The following is a 19599-nucleotide window of genomic DNA, read 5'->3' on the forward strand; positions in this document are numbered from 1 at the left end:
CAATTGAAATTATTCATTAAATAGCAAGTTGATTTTGCTGTCAGTACTTTCTTGCGAAGTTCAAGGAAGAAAAAAAACACATCGTTTGGAAATTAATGTTGATATCTTTTCTCGTAGCCCGGGCTACAAGGACAAAGTTTGGGAGCTCCTGAAGGAAATATTGCCTGAGTTTAAGCTGTCAGATGAGGCCAGCTCTGAAAGCAAACTAGCAGTGTTAGATTCTAAATTAAAAGAACCAGGGAAAGAAGGGAAGGAGGGAAAAGAAATAAAGGATGGAAAGGAAATAAAAGACGTGAAGGAATTCAAACCTGAAAGTTCTTTGACAACACTAAAGGCTTCTGAGAAAAGCGACAAAGTTCCAAAGGGTAAGATATTTTACATCAAAATGTGATTCAATATGGACATTACGTATAAATGCCTTACAATCGTATTTAATGTGTTGCTAGAAATAGTGGTTTTGAGCCACACCCCAAGAGAGGGTTCTTGATCTCACACAGTAAGGAATTCAAGACAAGTCACCGAGTAGAGTAAGAAGAGATAGTTTATTGAAATCTCCTCAGTTACAGAGTAGGGCATCCTCAGCAAGCAAAGAAATGTGCTCTCTTTTCTTTCTTTCTTTCTTTCTTTCTTTCTTTCTTTCTTTCTTTCTTTCTTTCTTTCTTTCTTTCTTTCTTTCTTTTCTTTCTTTCTCTCTCCTTCCTGCCTGCCTTCCTTCCTTCCTTCGATGTAGTTTCACTTTTGTTGCCCAGGCTGGAGTCTCGGCTTACTGTAACCTTCGTCTCCCAGGATCAAACAATTCTCCTGTCTTAGTCTCCCAGGTAGCTGGGATTACAGGCACACGCCACCACACTTGGCTCATTTTTGTGTTTTTAGTAGAGATGGGATTTCACCATGTTGGCCAGGCTGGTCTTGAACTCCTGACCTCAGGTGATCCACCCACCTCAGCCTCCCAAAGTGTTGGGATTACAGGTGTGAGCCACTGCACCCAGCCCAGTTTTTCTTATCTAAGAATCTTATCTATGTAAAAGCCAAGCTAAGCTAAGCTGTCCTGACAGCATGACAAAATGTAGTATTCTATTGATTTAAAGAAAGTTAAACTTGACATTTTAGTGCATTAAGTACATCAAAGCATAACAATAATTATCTTGAAAGCATACATTGTTATGGGCATTGGGACATATGGACATATTGCTATGGGTATTGGCACATCTGGACATTCTGCTGTTGTAGGAGTGTGTCCCTTGCAGGTATCGTTAGGCTGTATCTTCAGCTATAAACATGTAACGACTGTGGGTCATGACTGGCACGAAATGTGTCTTGTTAGTCTTAAGATGGAGGTGAACTTAAGTTGGGGTTTCTCAGGGCCTCTGAGGCTCCTGCTTCCCTAAGAAATACATCTTTGTTGTCGTTATCCTTTCTTATGTTTTGTGACAACTGCCATGTAATTAAGATCTTTCTTTTCTAGGACTTTAGGACTTATAACGGTGTTTACTGTATGCTAATTATTATTCCACATTTTGCTTTCTTTGAAAATCTAAGGCAATTCTCTACTTTGATGCTGCTAGATTAATATTAATTTAGGAAGATACATTAAGCTCTGAATTTCCATTAAACACATATTTCTCCTATTTAAAAAGTAAAAAGTGGCAGAACTTGACAATGATGCCTGGTAGAACTCCGAGCTGCAAAGCAGGGTAGATGGTGGTACCGTTTAGGAGAGATCACAGAATGATTTCGAATATATTGAAACTGAGGTGCCTTTAAGACAACCTAGTTGATTTTTCATGTCAAGACTCCTAGGCTGGTGATATACCCTTGGTCATTGACAAATGCATGCAAAATTAAACCAAGAATGATATTTCCCAAGGAGACAGTATAGAGTGAGCAGATGAGGGAGGCTGAGACTGAGTCCTGAAGAAGCAGAACATCTAAGAGGTTGATATAAAATGACGAGTTGCTGAATGAAGAGTAAGGACCGGCCAGAGGAGCAGCAACAACATCAGCAGAGCATTTTGGCATCGGGGCCAAAGGAAAAAGTTCCTTTGGAAAAAGTCCTTGGAAAAAGTTCCAAGAACCAGAGATTGTATTAAATATGGTGGGAAGATGAACTATGATGAAAATTTAAATTTCTCAATTATATTTTGTGATATAGAGGTCATTGCGCACTTGTGAGTGATGGGAGTAGAAGAGACATTGGAGGGGAGTAAGAAGGAAGTGGGAAGTAAAATAATGTATAAACAACATTGTGTGAAGCTTGGCCTTGAGGAACAGGAAATTGCAAAGTGGAAACTGATAGGGAAGAATGTGGGATGCAGACGAATATGTATTTGTGAATCTCGTGAAGGAGAATTGAGTTTTTTAAAGTCATGACTGAGAAGATCCCACTGAGATGATTGCAATAGTATACATTTTCTGAGAAGAAGGAACAAGTTCCACACCACAGCTCCAGGGGGATTGGGCCAACCCAGGGAGAGCAATGGCTCCTCCGTTCTCATAGGTGGACACAGGTCATGGGGGAGTGGATACAGGTGTAGGTGGGTAAACAGGTTTGGTAGGAGATGAGGACTTCAGACCAAAGACTTCTACTTTTTGTTTATATACAACCTAGTTATGAGCTGAAAGTGAGGTGGAGGTGGAAGATGTAGATTCTCACAGAGATTTAAAATAGATGTGGCAAAGTTTGCAGAACGACAGGAGGATTACTTCCAGTGGGACTCAGCTGCCAAGTTTATTCAGAGTGGGGTTTTGCCAGATGGGTGGGATGAAATGACAGAGGAGCAATCCTTATTTAGGGTATTGGCAAAAACACATTTTGGTGAGCACTGTTGTATACTATCCAAATTTCTATGTGAGACAGTTTGATTTTCTTCTATTTATAATTTTTATTATGTATTATTTTTAAGTCACAAATTCTGAATAGAAGTTTGAAAGCTCTTAAAGTCCTATTGGAAAATTATACATGCACTCAAATATTGCTTCCTAAAATCAGTTTTATTGAATTAAGGTAATATATATAGAAAATTCACCAATAAAATTCTGATAATAAACTTTTAAGAACCTAAATTTCCTGGTTAAATGTTTTATCCTATGGTTGAAGTTATAGTTATCTTTACTTTTATATCTAATTTAAGTGTTAAATCTACTGAAAAAGCTAAGATATGGGCCAGGCATGGTTGCTCACGCCTGTATTCCCAGCACTTTGAGAGGCTGATGCTGGCAGATCACTTGAGCCCAGGAGTTCAAGACCAGTCTGTACAACATGGTGAAACCCTGTGTCTATAAAAAAAGAAACTAAAAAGAAAATAAAAAGAAAAATTAGCAAGGTGTGGTAGTGTGCACCTATAGTCCCAGCTATTCAGGAGGCTGAGGTGGGAGAATTGCTCCAGCCTGGGAGGCCAATGCTGCAGTGAGCTGAGACTGTGCCACTGCACTCCAGCCTGGGCAGCAGAGTGAAAGCCTGTCAAAAAGAAAGAAAAAAAAACTAAGATATGAAACATGTCTGTTTTGGATATTCAGAAACATTATAAATAATGAGCACCCTGACCAATGATGATTACAAACTCAGCAGATGATGCATAGAATGAAATGACAGAAATCAGAGGGGCGGAGCAAGATGGCCAAATAGGAACAGCTCCAGTCTCCAGCTCCAGCGCGAGCGACACAGAAGACAGGTGATTTCTGCATTTTCAACTGAGGTACTGGGTTCATCTCACTAGGGAGTGCTGGACAATCGGTGCTGGTCAGCTGCTGCAGCCCAACCAGCGAGAGCTGAAGCAGGGCGAGGCATCGCCTCACCTGGGAAGCGCAAGGGGGAAGGGAATCCCTTTTCCTAGCCAGGGGAACTGAGACACACAACACCTGGAAAATCCGGTAACTCCCACCCCAATACTGCGCTTTACCAAGGGTCTTAGCAAACGGGCACACCAGGAGATTATATCCCACACCTGGCCGGGAGGGTCCCACGCCCACGGAGCCTCCCTCATTGCTAGCACAACACTCTGCGATCTAACGCAAGGCAGCAGCGAAGCTGGGGGAGGGGTGCCTGCCATTGCTGAGGCTTAAGTAGGTAAACAAATCGGCTGGGAAGCTTGAACAGGGTGGAGCTCACAGAAGCTCAAGGAGGCCTGCCTGTCTCTGTAGACTCCACCTCTGGGGACAGGGCACAGCTAAACAACAACAACTACAAAAAAAAGCAGACGCAACCTCTGCAGAAACCTCTGCAGACGCGAACGACTCTGTCTGACAGCTTTGAAGAGAGCAGTGGATCTCCCAACATGGAGGTTGAGATCTGAGAATGGACAGACTGCCTGCTCAAGCGGGTCCCTGACGCCTGAGTAGCCTAATTAGGAGATGTACCCCCCTAGGGGCAGACTGACACCCCACACCTCACACGGTGGAGTACACCCCTGAGAGGAAGCTTCCAAAGCAAGAATCAGACAGGTACACTCGCTGTTCAGCAATATTCTATCTTCTGCAGCCTCTGCTGCTGATACCCAGGCAAACAGGGTCTGGAGTGGACCTCAAGCAATCTCCAACAGACCTACAGCTGAGGGTCCTGACTATTAGAAGGAAAACTAACAAACAGAAAGGACACCCACGCCAAAATCCCATCAGTACATCACCATCATCAAAGACCAGAGGCAGATAAAACCACAAAGATGGGGAAAAAGCAGGGCAGAAAAGCTGGAAATTCAAAAAATAAGAGCGCATCTCCCCCGGCAAAGGAACGCAGCTCATTGCCAGCAATGGATCAAAGCTGGATGGAGAATGACTTTGACGAGATGAGAGAAGAAGGCTTCAGTCCATCAAACTTCTCAGAGCTAAAAGAGGAATTACGTACCCAGTGCAAAGAAACTAAAAATCTTGAAAAAAGAGTGGAAGAAATGATAACTAGAATAATTAATGCAGAGAAGGCCATAAACGAACTGACAGAGATGAAAATCATGACACGAGAAATACGTGACAAATGCACAAGCTTCAGTAACTGACTCAATCAACTGGAAGAAAGAGTATCAGCAATTGAGGATCAAATGAATGAAATGAAGTGAGAAGAGAAATCTAAAGCAAAAAGAAGAAAAAGAAATGAACAAAGCCTGCAAGAAGTATGGGATTATGTAAAAAGACCAAATCTACATCTGACTGGGGTGCCTGAAAGTGAGGGGGAAAATGGAACCAAGTTGGAAAACACTCTTCAGGATATCATCCAGGAGAACTTCCCCAACCTAGTAGGGCAGGCCAACATTCAAATTCAGGAAATACAGAGAACGCCACAAAGATACTCCTCGAGAAGAGCAACTCCAAGACACATAATTGCCAGATTCACCAAAGTTGAAATGAAGGAAAAAATCTTAAGGGCAGCCAGAGAGAAAGGTCGGGTTACTCACAAAGGGAAGCCCATCAGACTAACAGCAGATCTCTCGGCAGAAACTCTACAAGCCAGAAGAGAGTGGGTGCCAATATTCAACATTCTTAAAGAAAAGAATTTTAAGCCCAGAATTTCATATCCAGCCAAACTAAGTTTCATAAGTGAAGGAAAAATAAAATCCTTTACAGATAAGCAAGTTCTTAGAGATTTTGTCACCACTAGGCCTGCCTTACAAGAGACCCAGAATGAAGCACTAAACTTGGAAAGGAACAACTGGTACCAGCCACTGCAAAAACATGCCAAAATGTAAAGACCATTGATGCTAGGAAGAAACTGCATCAACTAACGAGCAAAATAACCAGTTAATATAATAATGGCAGGATCAAGTTCACACATAACAATATTAACCTTAAATGTAAATGGACTAAATGGTCCAATTAAAAGACACAGACTGGCAAACTGGATAAAGAGTCAAGACTCATCAGTCTGCTGTATTCAGGAGACCCATCTCACATGCAGAGACATACATAGGCTCAAAATAAAGGGATGGAGGAAGATCTACCAAGCAAATGGAGAACAAAAAAAAGCAGGGGTTGCAATACTAGTCTCTGATAAAACAGACTTTAAACCATCAAAGATCAAAAGAGACAAGGCCATTACATAATGGTAAAGGGATCAATTCAGCAGGGAGCGCTAACTATCCTAAATATATATGCACCCAATACAGGAGCACCCAGATTCATAAAACAAGTCCTTAGAGACTTACAAAGAGACTTAGACTCCCATACAATAATAATGGGAGACTTCAACACCCCACTGTCAACATTAGACAGATCAACGAGACAGATAGTTAACAAGGATATCCAGGAATTGAACTCATCTCTGCAGCAAGCAGACCTAATAGACATCTACAGAACTCTCCACCCCAAATCAACAGAATATACATTATTCTCAGCACCACATCACACTTATTCCAAAATTGACCACATAATTGGAAGTAAAGCACTCCTCAGCAAATGTACAAGAACAGAAATTGTAAGAAACTGTCTCTCAGACCACAGTGCAATCAAACTAGAACTCAGGTCTAAGAAACTCAATCAAAACCGCTCAACTACATGGAAACTGAATAACCTGCTCCTGAATGACTACTGGGTACATAACAAAATGAAGGCAGAAATAATGATGTTCTTTGAAACCAATAAGAACAAAGATACAACATACCAGAATCTCTGGGACACATTTAAAGCAGTGTGTAGAGGGAAATTTATAGCACTAAATGCCCACAAGAGAAAGCTGGAAAGATCTAAAATTGACACTCTAACATCACAATTAAAAGAACTAGAGAAGCAAGAACAAACACATTCAAAAGCTAGCAGAAGGCAAGAAATAACTAAGATCAGAGCAGAATTGAAGAAGTAGAGACACAAAAAACCCTCCAAAAAATCAATGAATCCAGGAGTTGGTTTTTTGAACAGATCCACAAAATTGATAGACCACTAGCAAGACTAATAAAGAAGAAAAGAGAGAAGAATCAAACAGATGCAATAAAAAATGATAAAGGGGATATCACCACCGACCCCACAGAAATACAAACTACCATCAGAGAATGCTATAAACACCTCTACACAAATAAACTGGAAAATCTAGAAGAAATGGATAATTTCCTGGACACTTACACTCTCCCAAGACTAAACCAGGAAGAAGTTGAATCCCTGAATAGACCAATAGCAGGCTCTGAAATTGAGGCAATAATTAATAGCCAGGCCAACCAACCAAAAAAAGTCCAGGACCAGATGGATTCACAGCTGAATTCTACCAGAGGTACAAGGAGGAGTTGGTACCATTCCTTCTGAAACTATTCCAATCAATAGAAAAAGAGGGAATCCTCCCTAACTCATTTTATGAGGCCAACATCATCCTGATACCAAAGCCTGGCAGAGACACAACAAAAAAAGAGAATTTTAGACCAATATTTCTGATGAACATCGATGCAAAAATCCTCAATAAAATACTGGCAAACCGGATCCAGCAGCACATCAAAAAGCTTATCCACCATGATCAAGTGGGCTTCATCCCAGGGATGCAAGGCTGGTTCAACATACGCAAATCAATAAACGTAATCCAGCATATAAACAGAACCAAAGACAAAAACCACATGATTATCTCAATAGATGCAGAAAAGGCCTTTGACAAAATTCAACAGCCCTTCATGCTAAAAACGCTCAATAAATTCGGTATTGATGGAACGTATCTCAAAATCATAAGAGCTATTTATGACAAACCCACAGCCAATATCATACGGAATGGGCAAAAACTGGAAAAATTCCCTTTGAAAACTGGCACAAGACAGGGATGCCCTCTCTCACCACTCCTTTTCAACATAGTGTTGGAAGTTCTGGCTAGGGCAATCAGGCAAGAGAAAGAAATCAAAGGTATTCAGTTAGGAAAAGAAGAAGTCAAATTGTCCCTGTTTGCAGATGACATGATTGTATATTTAGAAAATCCCATGGTCTCAGCCCAAAATCTCCTTAAGCTGATAAGAAACTTCGGCAAAGTCTAAGGATACAAAATTAATGTGCAAAAATCACAAGCATTCGTATACACCAGTAACAGACAAACAGAGAGCCAAATCATGAATGAACTTCCATTCACAATTGCTTCAAAAAGAATAAAATACCTAGGAATCCAAGTAACAAGGGATGTAAAGGACCTCTTCAAGGAGAACTACAAACCACTGCTCAGTGAAATAAAAGAGGACACAAACAAATGGAAGAACATTCCATGTTCATGGATAGGAAGAATCAATATTGTGAAAATGGCCATACTGCCCAAGGTAATTTATGGATTCAATGCCATCCCCATCAAGCTACCAATGAGTTTCTTCACAGAATTGGAAAAAACTGCTTTAAAGTTCATATGGAACCAAAAAAGAGCCCGCATTGCCAAGACAATCCTAAGTCAAAAGAACAAAGCTGGAGGCATCACGCTACCTGACTTCAAACTATACTACAAGGCTACAGTAACCAAAACAGCATGGTACTGGTACCAAAACAGACATATAGACCAATGGAACAGAACAGAGTCCTCAGAAATAATACCACACATCTACAGCCATCTGATCTTTGACAAACATGAGAAAAACAAGAAATGGGGAAAGGATTCCCTATTTAATAAATGGTGCTGGGAAAATTGGCTAGCCATAAGTAGAAAGCTGAAACTGGATCCTTTCCTTACGCCTTATACGAAAATTAATTCAAGATGGATTAGAGACTTAAATGTTTGACCTAATACCATAAAAACCCTAGAGGAAAACCTAGGTAATATCATTCAGGACATAGGCATGGGCAAGGACTTCATGTTTAAAACACCAAAAGCAACAGCAACAAAAGCCAAAATTGACAAATGGGATCTAATTAAACTAAAGAGCTTCTGCACAGCAAAAGAAACTACCATCAGAGTGAACAGGCAACTTACAGAATGGGAGAAAATTTTTACAATCTACCCATCTGACAAAGGGCTAATATCCAGAACCTACAAAGAACTCACACAAATTTACAAGCAAAAAACAAACAACCCCATCAAAAAGTGGGCAAAGGATATGAACAGACATTTCTCAAAAGAAGACATTCATACAGCCAACAGACACATGAAAAAATGCTCATCATCACTGGCCATCAGAGAAATGCAAATCAAAACCACAATGAGATACCATCTCACGCCAGTTAGGATGGCAATCATTAAAAAGTCAGGAAACAACAGGTGCTGGAGAGGATGTAGAGAAATAGGAACACCTTTACACTACTGGTGGGACTGTAAACTAGTTCAACCATGATGGAAAACAGTATGGCGATTCCTCAAGGATCTAGAACTAGAAGTACCATATGACCCAGCCATCCCATTACTGGGTATATACCCAAAGGATTATAAATCATGCTGCTATAAAGACACATGCACACGTATGTTTATTGCGGCACTATTCACAATAGCAAAGACTTGGAATCAACCCAAATGTCCATCAGTGACAGACTGGATTAAGAAAATGTGGCAAATATACACCATGGAATACTATGCAGCCATAAAAAAGGATGAGTTTGTGTCCTTTGTAGGGACATGGATGCAGCTGGAAACCATCATTCTCAGCAAACTATCGCAAGAACAGAAAACCAAACACCGCATGTTCTCACTCATAGGTGGGAACTGAACAATGAGATCACTTGGACTCGGGAAGGGGAACATCACACACCGGGGCCTATCATGGGGAGGGGGGAGAGGGGAGGGATTTCACTGGGAGTTATACCTGATGTAAATGACGAGTTGATGGATGCTGATGAGTTGATGGGTGCAACACACCAACATGGCACAAGTATACATATGTAACAAACCTGCATGTTCTGCACATGTACCCTAGAACTTAAAGTATAATAATAATAATAACAATAATAATAAAATAAAAAATAAAATCCTTACCTCTAAAAAAAAATGAAATGACAGAAATCTATAATTTCTGTCTCTGAATTGAGAGAGATTTGTTAGGGAATTTTAAACATCTTTGAGAAAAGTATTTTAAGTTGAAGAAGAATATGTTTTATAGATTGAGTATATGAATGAGCATTCAAATGGTGGGAATAGTTCTGGATACAAGAGTTTTATTACCCAAGCCATGTAGGCAATAAGATGCTGGCTTGGGACTTTGGTTGGAGTCTGGGCTCCACAATAAAATATTTTGGAATCACAAAACTGTGTTTCCTGTAAGTGGAAGACCCAAATAAGGAAAATCTGAGAGGGCTCTACATTTAGGACTTAACTTTCAGTACAGGCTTTGTTGTGTTTTGTTTTTATTTTTAAAATGAGAAAATTACCTTAATACCATAATCTTATATGAATAAAATATATTCAAATAATTATCTTCATGAAACAAAATTATATGCAGTAGATAAAAGGCAATGCTGCATTTATTTCATAATATATCCAGTTTTCAAAGTTCTCCCTGGCTTTATTGTGGTGTTTCTAATTAGAGGGATCGTGTTTTAGAGAAATTACGGCTATAGTTTTACATTTAAATAATACTATTATTTTGGCCTTTTTTCTTTAAGACAACGACTGAATAAGAAATATAGTTTGAGGTTGTCTAGTTAAAATATTTATTGTGATTTTTTTCGTATGTTAGAGAAAGCAGATGCAAGAGACATTGGAAAGAAGAGAAGTAAAGATGGAGAAAAAGAAAAATTCAAATTCTCACTTCATGGTTCAAGACCCTCATCAGAAGTACAGTACTCTGTGCAGTCCCTATCAGATTGTAAGCTCCTAATTTCTTAGAATAATAACTAATTTAGTTGTTTCTTAAAATGCTGGAAAACCTTGAAACATAGAAATACATTTTTTCTTTTGAAATAACTAAATAAACTTATTCAAGGTGGCCATAAATGCTGGGTTCTCTGATGGGTAGGTATGTTGGGCCAAAGTCCTACCAATGAGACAGAAGCCTGCTTGTCCAAATTGGAGTGCAATTGTCACAGAAGAAGTATCCACATATGGGAGAGGCTTCTGCTGTCGCTTTCAGGTATTGCTCTAAAAAATACTCAGGTTAAATTTATCATCCAAATTAAGTAAATTCAAAGTTACTTGTTTGAGTGGTTAGATGCCAGCCACCAAATGAAAAAAAAGTCTACATCTGGCTCCTTGCTCACAATGGGCCTCCAGATCTTTTACTGTGTTTTAGAAAATAACTGTGAGGCTGGAGACTGTAGAAGTCATTGTTTATATCACGATACCGACAACCACACTTTTTCGTGTATCACATTGTGACTGAGTGGATGTACAAGATCTATTTATAATAGCCTCATTGTATAAAGGTCAAGTATTTTTGTGAAAATGCTTGGGTTTCTCTATCACTTAAAATCACATTGGAGGTTTTTCGTTTAATTAATATCTTTCCAATTTGGACTTACGAATTATCTCTAAAGACCCCTGGGCTACCGCACTTTTGTCCTCTGTACCAGCTAAAACAGTCTAGGTATAGAAGCCTTTAAACAAATTGTATCAGGTTGAAAGAAAACATGCTATAAAAAATGATACCTCAACCTATTCAGGAGGAAGACTAGAGTGTCTCTTTTGAGGCTTTATAGTCTCAGCTTTGACTCATCTATCTTGGTGCTTCCAGAGTGCAGGTTATCATTTTCACCTCGTCTTTCATTAGCTACTCAAAATACATGTTTTCACACCTAGTAGTGTGCTTTATTAATAAATTTTTATATTTTTTCTTCATATACTGTGATGATTTGTATGAGGACATTTTAATAATTATGGCTTTTTACTTTTACTGAAACCTGCCTAGTGATGTGGATAGAAAAAAGTCACTGTTGTATTTTTAATTCTACATTAAAAATCATTTTCTTATATTGATGTTTTAAGCAATATTTTTTGACAGTAAGAAACATTACATTAGCAGACTTACTGATGGTTTTTCATCTTTGTGAAAATGGCTAAAACTTTCTCTGAGTTCTTCCTTTGTGAAAATAAAAGTAATGATGCCTCCTTTCTCCTGCTGAACTTACAGTTAGGGTCATCCCAACACATAGAATGTGGTTCAGTTTGGACTGTGGAGTCAAGCTGCTTGAGTTCAATATCTGCTTCAACACTGAGTGTATAAGAATCAGGCAAGTGATAGAGCCTCTTTAAACTCAGGATCTCTATAAATCAGCATCATTGTTTTGGTGAGGGTCCTTGTGAGAATCAAGTGTTGAATCCAGGTAAAGTGCTTAGCACTTGTTGGAAGAGTTACATTTTAGCATACTTACTGCAAAAGCCTTTATTAATTCTTGACTGTGCTAAAGGTACGGTATTAGAATGAACTCTATAGGAGTATTTTGTCTGGCATAAATAAGAGGGTGGCCATGTGAACTTCCTTCTCCCACAGAGTTAAATCTAAGTGCATTTCTGATGGTGTTACAATTCATTTCCTGCAATCAGCTGCTTTGCTTTCACTTGTAAAGGAGATAATTGATAGACAGTAAACATTCAAGAGACAACTGAGTTACAATTCAAACTCATATGGAAAAAATAACATGACATTTATATTGTTTGTTTGTTTATTTGTTTATTTATTTATTCATTTGACACAGAGTCTTGCTGTGTCACCCAGGCTGGAGTGCAGTGGCGCAATCTCAGCCCACTGCAACTTCCATCTCCCAGGTTCAAGCGATTCTCGTGCCTCAGCCTCCCAAGTAGCTGGGACTGCACATGCATGCCATTACACCCGGCTAATTCTTATATTTTTAGTACAGATGGAGCTTCACCATGTTGACTAGGCTGGTCTCAAACTCTTGACCTCAAGTGATCCACCCACCTTGGCCTCCAAAAGTGCTGGGACTATAGGCATGTGCCACCACGCACGGCCTTTATTCTTTATGTTTGATTTGATATTAGATGTGTTATAATTAATTCTGGTAAGTCACTTAAAATTTAATATAAAGAACCCCTGTTTTATTAATTTTTTCAAAGTAGCATATTTATCACAGTGGTCATTAAAATAAAATGGCACTCACAGTTTTAAATGCCATAGGAGATATAGTTTTATAATGGCAGAAGACATGTAGAGATTTATGTATATATTTATATGTCATCTAATATTATCCAATGCATACCCTAATAATGACTTGACAATTAAGAATTCATTTTCTTATTTCCAAAATAAGTGTATTCATTTAGGTACACTAGCTGGCATGCCTAACAAATGACTCTGATGTCATATATATTTCTTTCTCAATTAAAATAAAAAGACTAGTGTTAATCCTTGGCAGGAAGTTATTTTCTAGATGGTATTGAAGAGACCCATGCTCCTTGCATTTTATGCCTTTTATACCTCTAGCATTCTAAAGTTCTATACCAGTGAGAAGAAAAAGACCTTTGAGGATTGCAGGAGCAAGGTGTCTGAAATCAAAAAAGCTGCATTGTATATCACTCTGGTCTCATTCTATTGAAGATAATTCAGTCCAATGGCCACACCTGACTTTAAGAGGAGTTGGAAAATATGGAATGTGGAATGTGCTAAAGATCGATCATTTCAGGAGAAAGAGGAAACCATTTGGTGAACAATGATCAGTCTTCACCACATTTCACTTTCCTGATCACCAGATACCCATTTCACTCTTCTTCTCACATGTATGTTCAATACTTACCAAGAGTCCCAATCCAAATTATTATCCAGTAATTGCATCTCGTTAAAATATCCAGGATCTCCAAGTCATGTACATGCACACACATGCTTACAGATTACCCATATGTATCCACTCCCATCTCTCATGTAATGTTGTCATTAATATCTTTCCAATTTGGGCTAACGACCAATCTGACCAATGATGATTACAAACTCAGCAGATGATGCAGAGAATGAAATGACAGAAAACTATATAAGTCACAAATTCTGAATAGAAGTTTGAAAGCTCTTAAAGTCCTATTTGAAAATTATACATGCACTCAAATATTGCTTCCTAAAATCAGTTTTATTGAATTAAGGTAATATATATAGAAAATTCACAAATAAAATTCTGATAATAAACTTTTTAAAAACCTAAATTTCCTAAATTTAAAAACCTTCCCATATGAAGAGGAACACAGTAACTGCAATATAAACTCCACTCATAAAACAAAATAGCAGGGGACACATTGTAGTCACTGATCATTCCCAATTCTAAAATTCGGCTGAGAAAGTCCTGTTAAGACCTTTTTCCTGGTATAGAGGGGAAGTTCTTTGGCACTGATTCTGCTCTCTTGGAGGAACTCAAAATTACAAAGTGTAAAGTGGGTTTATGAACCTACACAGTCTTACTCCAGAGTTCACACAACTACTCTGTTATCTCTCCTCTCAATATCTATGAATGTTAATATTTTAAACTGTAAAACTTATTGAAAACTTTTATTCTCTAAATAGCTAAATTTAAAATGTAACTTGTAAAGAAATTTGATACAAATGATGACATTAATTACAAATACCGAAGTTTTGTAAGAATGAGTAATCAGACCCTTCCAATATTTGAGAAAAAATGATTACCAGAAATATTAGAGATTTGAGTTTTGCCAGTAACTTATTAACTACAGGGTAAGTTAGAATTTGTGTAGTAATATAGTAATAGAGTTCAGTATCATAGTAACTTTAAAAAAATTGTTTCAAAAAAGCAAAAATTAATACCATTAGAATATGACTCAGTGGAATAGTAAGTTGGATATTTTCTGACTATGAGAAATACTGCTAGCTTTTCACAATTTCCTCCTCTTCCTAGGAACACAGTTGTGCTACATTTTCCCAGCCTCTTTTAAATGAGATGTGGCCTTCTAATTTCTAGCCCACAGGACATGAAGCAAAGTGATACATACGAGCTGTAGACTGACCTATACCATGTTCTCAATTGCAATTCCCCTTCTGTTAGCTCACTGCTGTTGAGAGCACAGTATTAAAGATGGCAAAGCCACAAGGAGGGACAGAGCAGGAGTATGTGAATCACTACCTGGAGATCTGCTTGCTGATCAAGAAGGTTCATTTTGTACTTTATATGAACGAAAAGAAACTATATCATGTTTAAGTCATATTTTTTAGTGTGTTCACTATAGCAGCTACAATTACTTCATGATAAACTAACTCTTGCCAGAAGTAGAGTACTAATAACAAGGTGAAATTATGTGGTGTTTGCTTAACAGTAGAGTAGAAGGCAGTGAAGAAATAGTATTTCAAACTTGAGGAAACCTGGGGATCTACCTCACACAGTGAAATATTTGGTAAAACCAGAACCTGTGACAATTTAGAAGTTAGCCATGTACTCAGTGAACCTGAGTCTCTAAAATAAGTGATTGAAAATCTACTATTCTAGGCAGTGTTAGTTTGTAATATCTACTGTTAGCAAGATATTTCAAATAAGAAATGAGTTCAGGGAAGAATTGTCTGTTTTTCCAAAATAAATGGGGAAAAAAGAGAGAGAAATTTTTGAGATCACAGAACATACAACATTGAAAAAAAAAGGCTATTTCTTGACCACAATTAATTGGAGATAAGGCTGGTGTTGAAGAGAGCCATGCTCCTCCCTTTTTATACCTCCTATACTCTAGCATGTGAATTCTGAAGCTCTATACCAGTGGGAAGTAAAAGAGCTTGGAGGATTGCAGGTGCAAGATGTTTGAAGTAAAAACAAGCTGTATTGTTTATCACTTCTGTTCTCATTCTGTTGAAGACAGTTCAGTTCCATGGCCACACCTAAGTATTAAACAACAAAGCTCCATGATGTATTTTGGATATTTGTCCTCGCCCAAACCTCATGTTGAATTGTAATCCCCAGTGCTGAAGGTGGAGCCTGGTGGGAGTTGCTTGGGACCTGAGGGCAGATCCCTCAAGGCTTGGTGCTGTCTTCATGACAGTGAGTTCTTGCAAGATCTGGTCGTTTGAAACTGTGTAGCATCTCCCCCTACTCTCTTGCTTGCTCCCATTCTCACCATGTGAGACACCTACTCCCCCTTTTGCCTTCTGCCATGAGTAAAAGCTCCCTGAGGCCTCTCCAGAAACAGATACCAGCTCTAGGCTTCCTGTACACCCTGCAGAACCATAAGCCAATTAAACCTCTTTTCTTTATAAATTATCCAGTCTCAGGTATTTCTTTGTAGTCACACAAGTATGGCCTAATACAGTCCAGTAAAACTTAAACAACACACCTGGTTGTGTCAAAGATTGTTAAGACTGTGACCTCTTTGTTGCAGCTATCTTCAAAGTAGCCTCTATGAAGCAAAGCAGCAAAGAAATTAGCCTTGGGAATTATGCTCAAGAAAGAATATGGACATGTGGAACTGATGAAACAAATAGATTAGAAGTCCACTAATATATATTTTTTAAAAACATGAACTAAGAAATTATGGGCTTGGTATAAAAGTCTTTTACTTTTCAGCCTTGCTTCAAATATTGGAACTGCAAATATTTTCTGGTAGGAAGTGGGCCGGAAGACACTCTAGTCATTATCCTCTTTACATATTGCCACATAGAAAAATAGACACTAAAAAATTGCCAGAAAGACCAGGGATTACTTTATACTTCACACTTCTTAACTGTGTACTTGACATGTTACTTAACCTATCTGTAACTCAATTTACTTGCCTGAAAAAAAGCTGTTAAAAATAGAATTTATTCATAGGGTTTATGTGAACTGACTCATAGAAAATACTTAGGCCTTAGCACAGAGTAGGCATTTACTGAAGGTTAGCTATTCTAAATTGACTAAATATCATATCATATAAATAAAAATAAAAATCATATATAATATTTAACAAATACTTCTTAAGGACTTGCAGTAATTTGGGGTTCATCTCACTGGGACTCTACATTTCAGGCTGAAATTGTTATAAGTTCAGACAGTAAACATTTGACATAAAATAAAATCAATGATAGAAGTGGTATTTAAGTAATCTTACATGTTTTATTGCAATCTTCTGAAATATGCTTATAGAAGGCAAAAAGAGCTCTATCACATGTAAAATAAAACATTGAAATCATACAAATGTAGCAAAAGCTTCTTTTAGGCAATAAAATATAATAAGTATGGCAGTTGTAGGCCATATAAGGCTCATAACTAATGTACAAAATATTTTAAGGCAGTTTTAGAGACTGGAGTATAAAATTCTATCTCATTATTCAAGAGTATATTTTTTTCTTAAATTTCTTTCTCAATTATTAGACTTTATTTTATATGCAGCTGTGCTAATTCAATGCAAAGTTACTCCAACTGGAAAGATAAAGACATTTCGTGGTTTGTATCATTGATAGTTCACTGAAAGAAATTATAGAGCCCTTGGATTTAAACATTTGCCTTTAAGATCTTCTAAAAGAATTTTTATCCATATATAGTAAAACCAGAAAGCATTATGAGTGTTCTAATACTGCAGAATCACACAACATATTTACAGAGAAATAATAGAACAAATAGGAATTATCCAAGGCCCTTTAGACACTTTACAAATAATTCACATCTTTTATTGGGTAATAAACTTCTTTGAAAATCTTATAAAAATTATGAACCATCTCTGTTTTTCCAAATTCTTCGTACTCTTGGTTGAATGTGTCTTCTAAAGTCCATGTGCTAGAATTTTGATCCCCAATGCTGTTTGGGGATTAAACAGCTCACTGTTTGCTCCCCAGTGTTGGGAGGTGGGGCTAATGAGAGGTAATTAGGCCGTGAGGACAGAGGGAATGGAGTAATGCCATTATCATGGGTGTGTTAGGTATCCTCGTGTGGGTTTGTTATAAAACAGTGAGTTTGCCTATGGGATGACATGCTTATTTGGCCATGGGATGGCACAGCAAAAAGTTCCTCACCAGATGCCAGCACCTTGATCTTGGGCTTCCCAGCCTCCAGAACTGTGGGGAAATAAACTTCTGTTCTTTATAAGTTACTCAGTCTCAAATATTTTGTTTTAGCAGTACAAAACAGACTAAAGCAGTTAGTGTGCATACAAATCTGCAGTGTTTTACATAATAGTTCACTGAGTTCCTGGGCCCCTGAATCTCATTTATAAGATATATAAAACATAGTTTGAAAATCTCTATTTAATAGCACATTCTTATCCAGATTTTACAGACTGATGTTTAGCTAATAGCACTAGTATAGTGATACCAATATTTATAATCAGTTTCTAGTCTAATTAATCTGTGTCCATGTCATACCACTTATTAAATATTTAAAACTTCACCCTTGACTAAACACTGGTGTTATTTTTTTAAATTTCAACATTAAATATTATAATCTCATGTAAAATGTGTGATTATCTTAAAATTTGGAGGAACTATTTTTTGTCATCAACATCATTTCTATAATATGTCAAGACCACATTCTTTACTTCAAATTTCTAAAGTTATTTTTTTGCAAGAGCCCACCTGGAATTCCCGTTTCCATATATTTTATTACATAATGGTATAAAGTAAATGAGAACTTTTTTCAAAATGCTTACATCACAAACTTTATTTTTAATATCATAAGGAAAATAAAAGTTCAAAAGACTTATTAAAGATCAAGGGCAAAGTACTTAATGTGATCACATTAAATATTAAACTTTAGAGAATTTTAGGGAAGACATCAAAATTTCTAATGCATAATGTACAAATGTGGGATATAATTTGGACCAAAATACTTTTACACTTGATGATTTTTAAAACAAGATTTAGAAAAGAGTTAATGAAATGGATCAACTTGAAGGAGCCATGGGGTGCCCAGATACTTGGTCAAATATTATGCAGAATGTATGTTTAACATCTGGAAACTCAGCTGACTTTTGTAAAGAAGCCCAGTCCTGCTCAGTAGCCAGGCTCAGAGAAGAATCCTCACTCTTCTTCCCTCCCCCTCTCATGCTTCATACTTTCCTAAGCTGTAGAGAGTCAACTGCTAAATCTTGAACCTGAAAAGTACATTTAATCTTGTCCTCTTCCTTGAAAGTTCTGCAGATAGATAAAAAACTGATTTTTAAAATTTTATCCATTTTTAATATTTAGCAGTCATCACTGTCAGGAACTTCCTCTCCATTACTAGCCTTCAACTCTCAGCTGACACCTAAAGACATTTCACAATCTTTCTTTTGATTAGAGGACTTATTGGAGGGCTTCTATTAGATTGATCAGTGAGAAAAGTAACTAGACTGTAAATTACTGGTCACTGCAGAGGGCATTCTGGTCAATGTGGGTATCTCAAATGGTTTTATCTGATGATAGGAGTGCATGAAAAGTATTTTCATTAACATTCATTCTTTTTAAAAGGAATAATTATGTTACTGCATCCTTAAACTTAAGATGATTATTCATATTTAAAAACATATTATTTCATACAAGTTATCACACAATACAGTGTACCTTGTACTCCACAAGGAGTAAACCAAATTATTAACCAAGCCTCTACAGACAAACACCCTAAAAGTTAGTTGAGGAGACAGCATGCGTGGACATTAGATGATAACTAACATCATCAAAAAAATGTAGCTTAGGCAAATGAGTAATGTAGCGAAAAAGCAATCAATATGTGTTGGCAAGGTGTATGAGAAATGTAAATATTTCAGTTTTGAAATGTAAAAGTATGTTTCTATAAGTTTGGCAGGTTTTCATATCTCCATTCTAGAGATATACTGAGCTGACAACTAATTTATATTCTGTGGTCTTAAAGATATTATTCTTTTGTAAACATAGTATCAAATATAGTTAAATCTCAGTATGTAAATTT

General features: G+C 37.4%; 1 protein-coding gene across 1 annotated transcript in view; it reads left to right on the forward strand.

Annotated features, from left to right (window-relative positions):
* Positions 1-19599, forward strand: part of ADGB (androglobin) — a 235704-nt gene that overhangs the window by 77697 nt on the left and 138408 nt on the right. The window contains 2 exon segments of the mRNA NM_001193764.2: positions 118-365; positions 10533-10661. Of these exon segments, the coding sequence (NP_001180693.2) occupies positions 118-365; positions 10533-10661 (377 nt within the window).

Source organism: Macaca mulatta, chromosome 4, assembly GCF_049350105.2.
Source record: "Macaca mulatta isolate MMU2019108-1 chromosome 4, T2T-MMU8v2.0, whole genome shotgun sequence".
In the NCBI taxonomy this organism is placed as follows: domain Eukaryota; kingdom Metazoa; phylum Chordata; class Mammalia; order Primates; family Cercopithecidae; genus Macaca; species Macaca mulatta.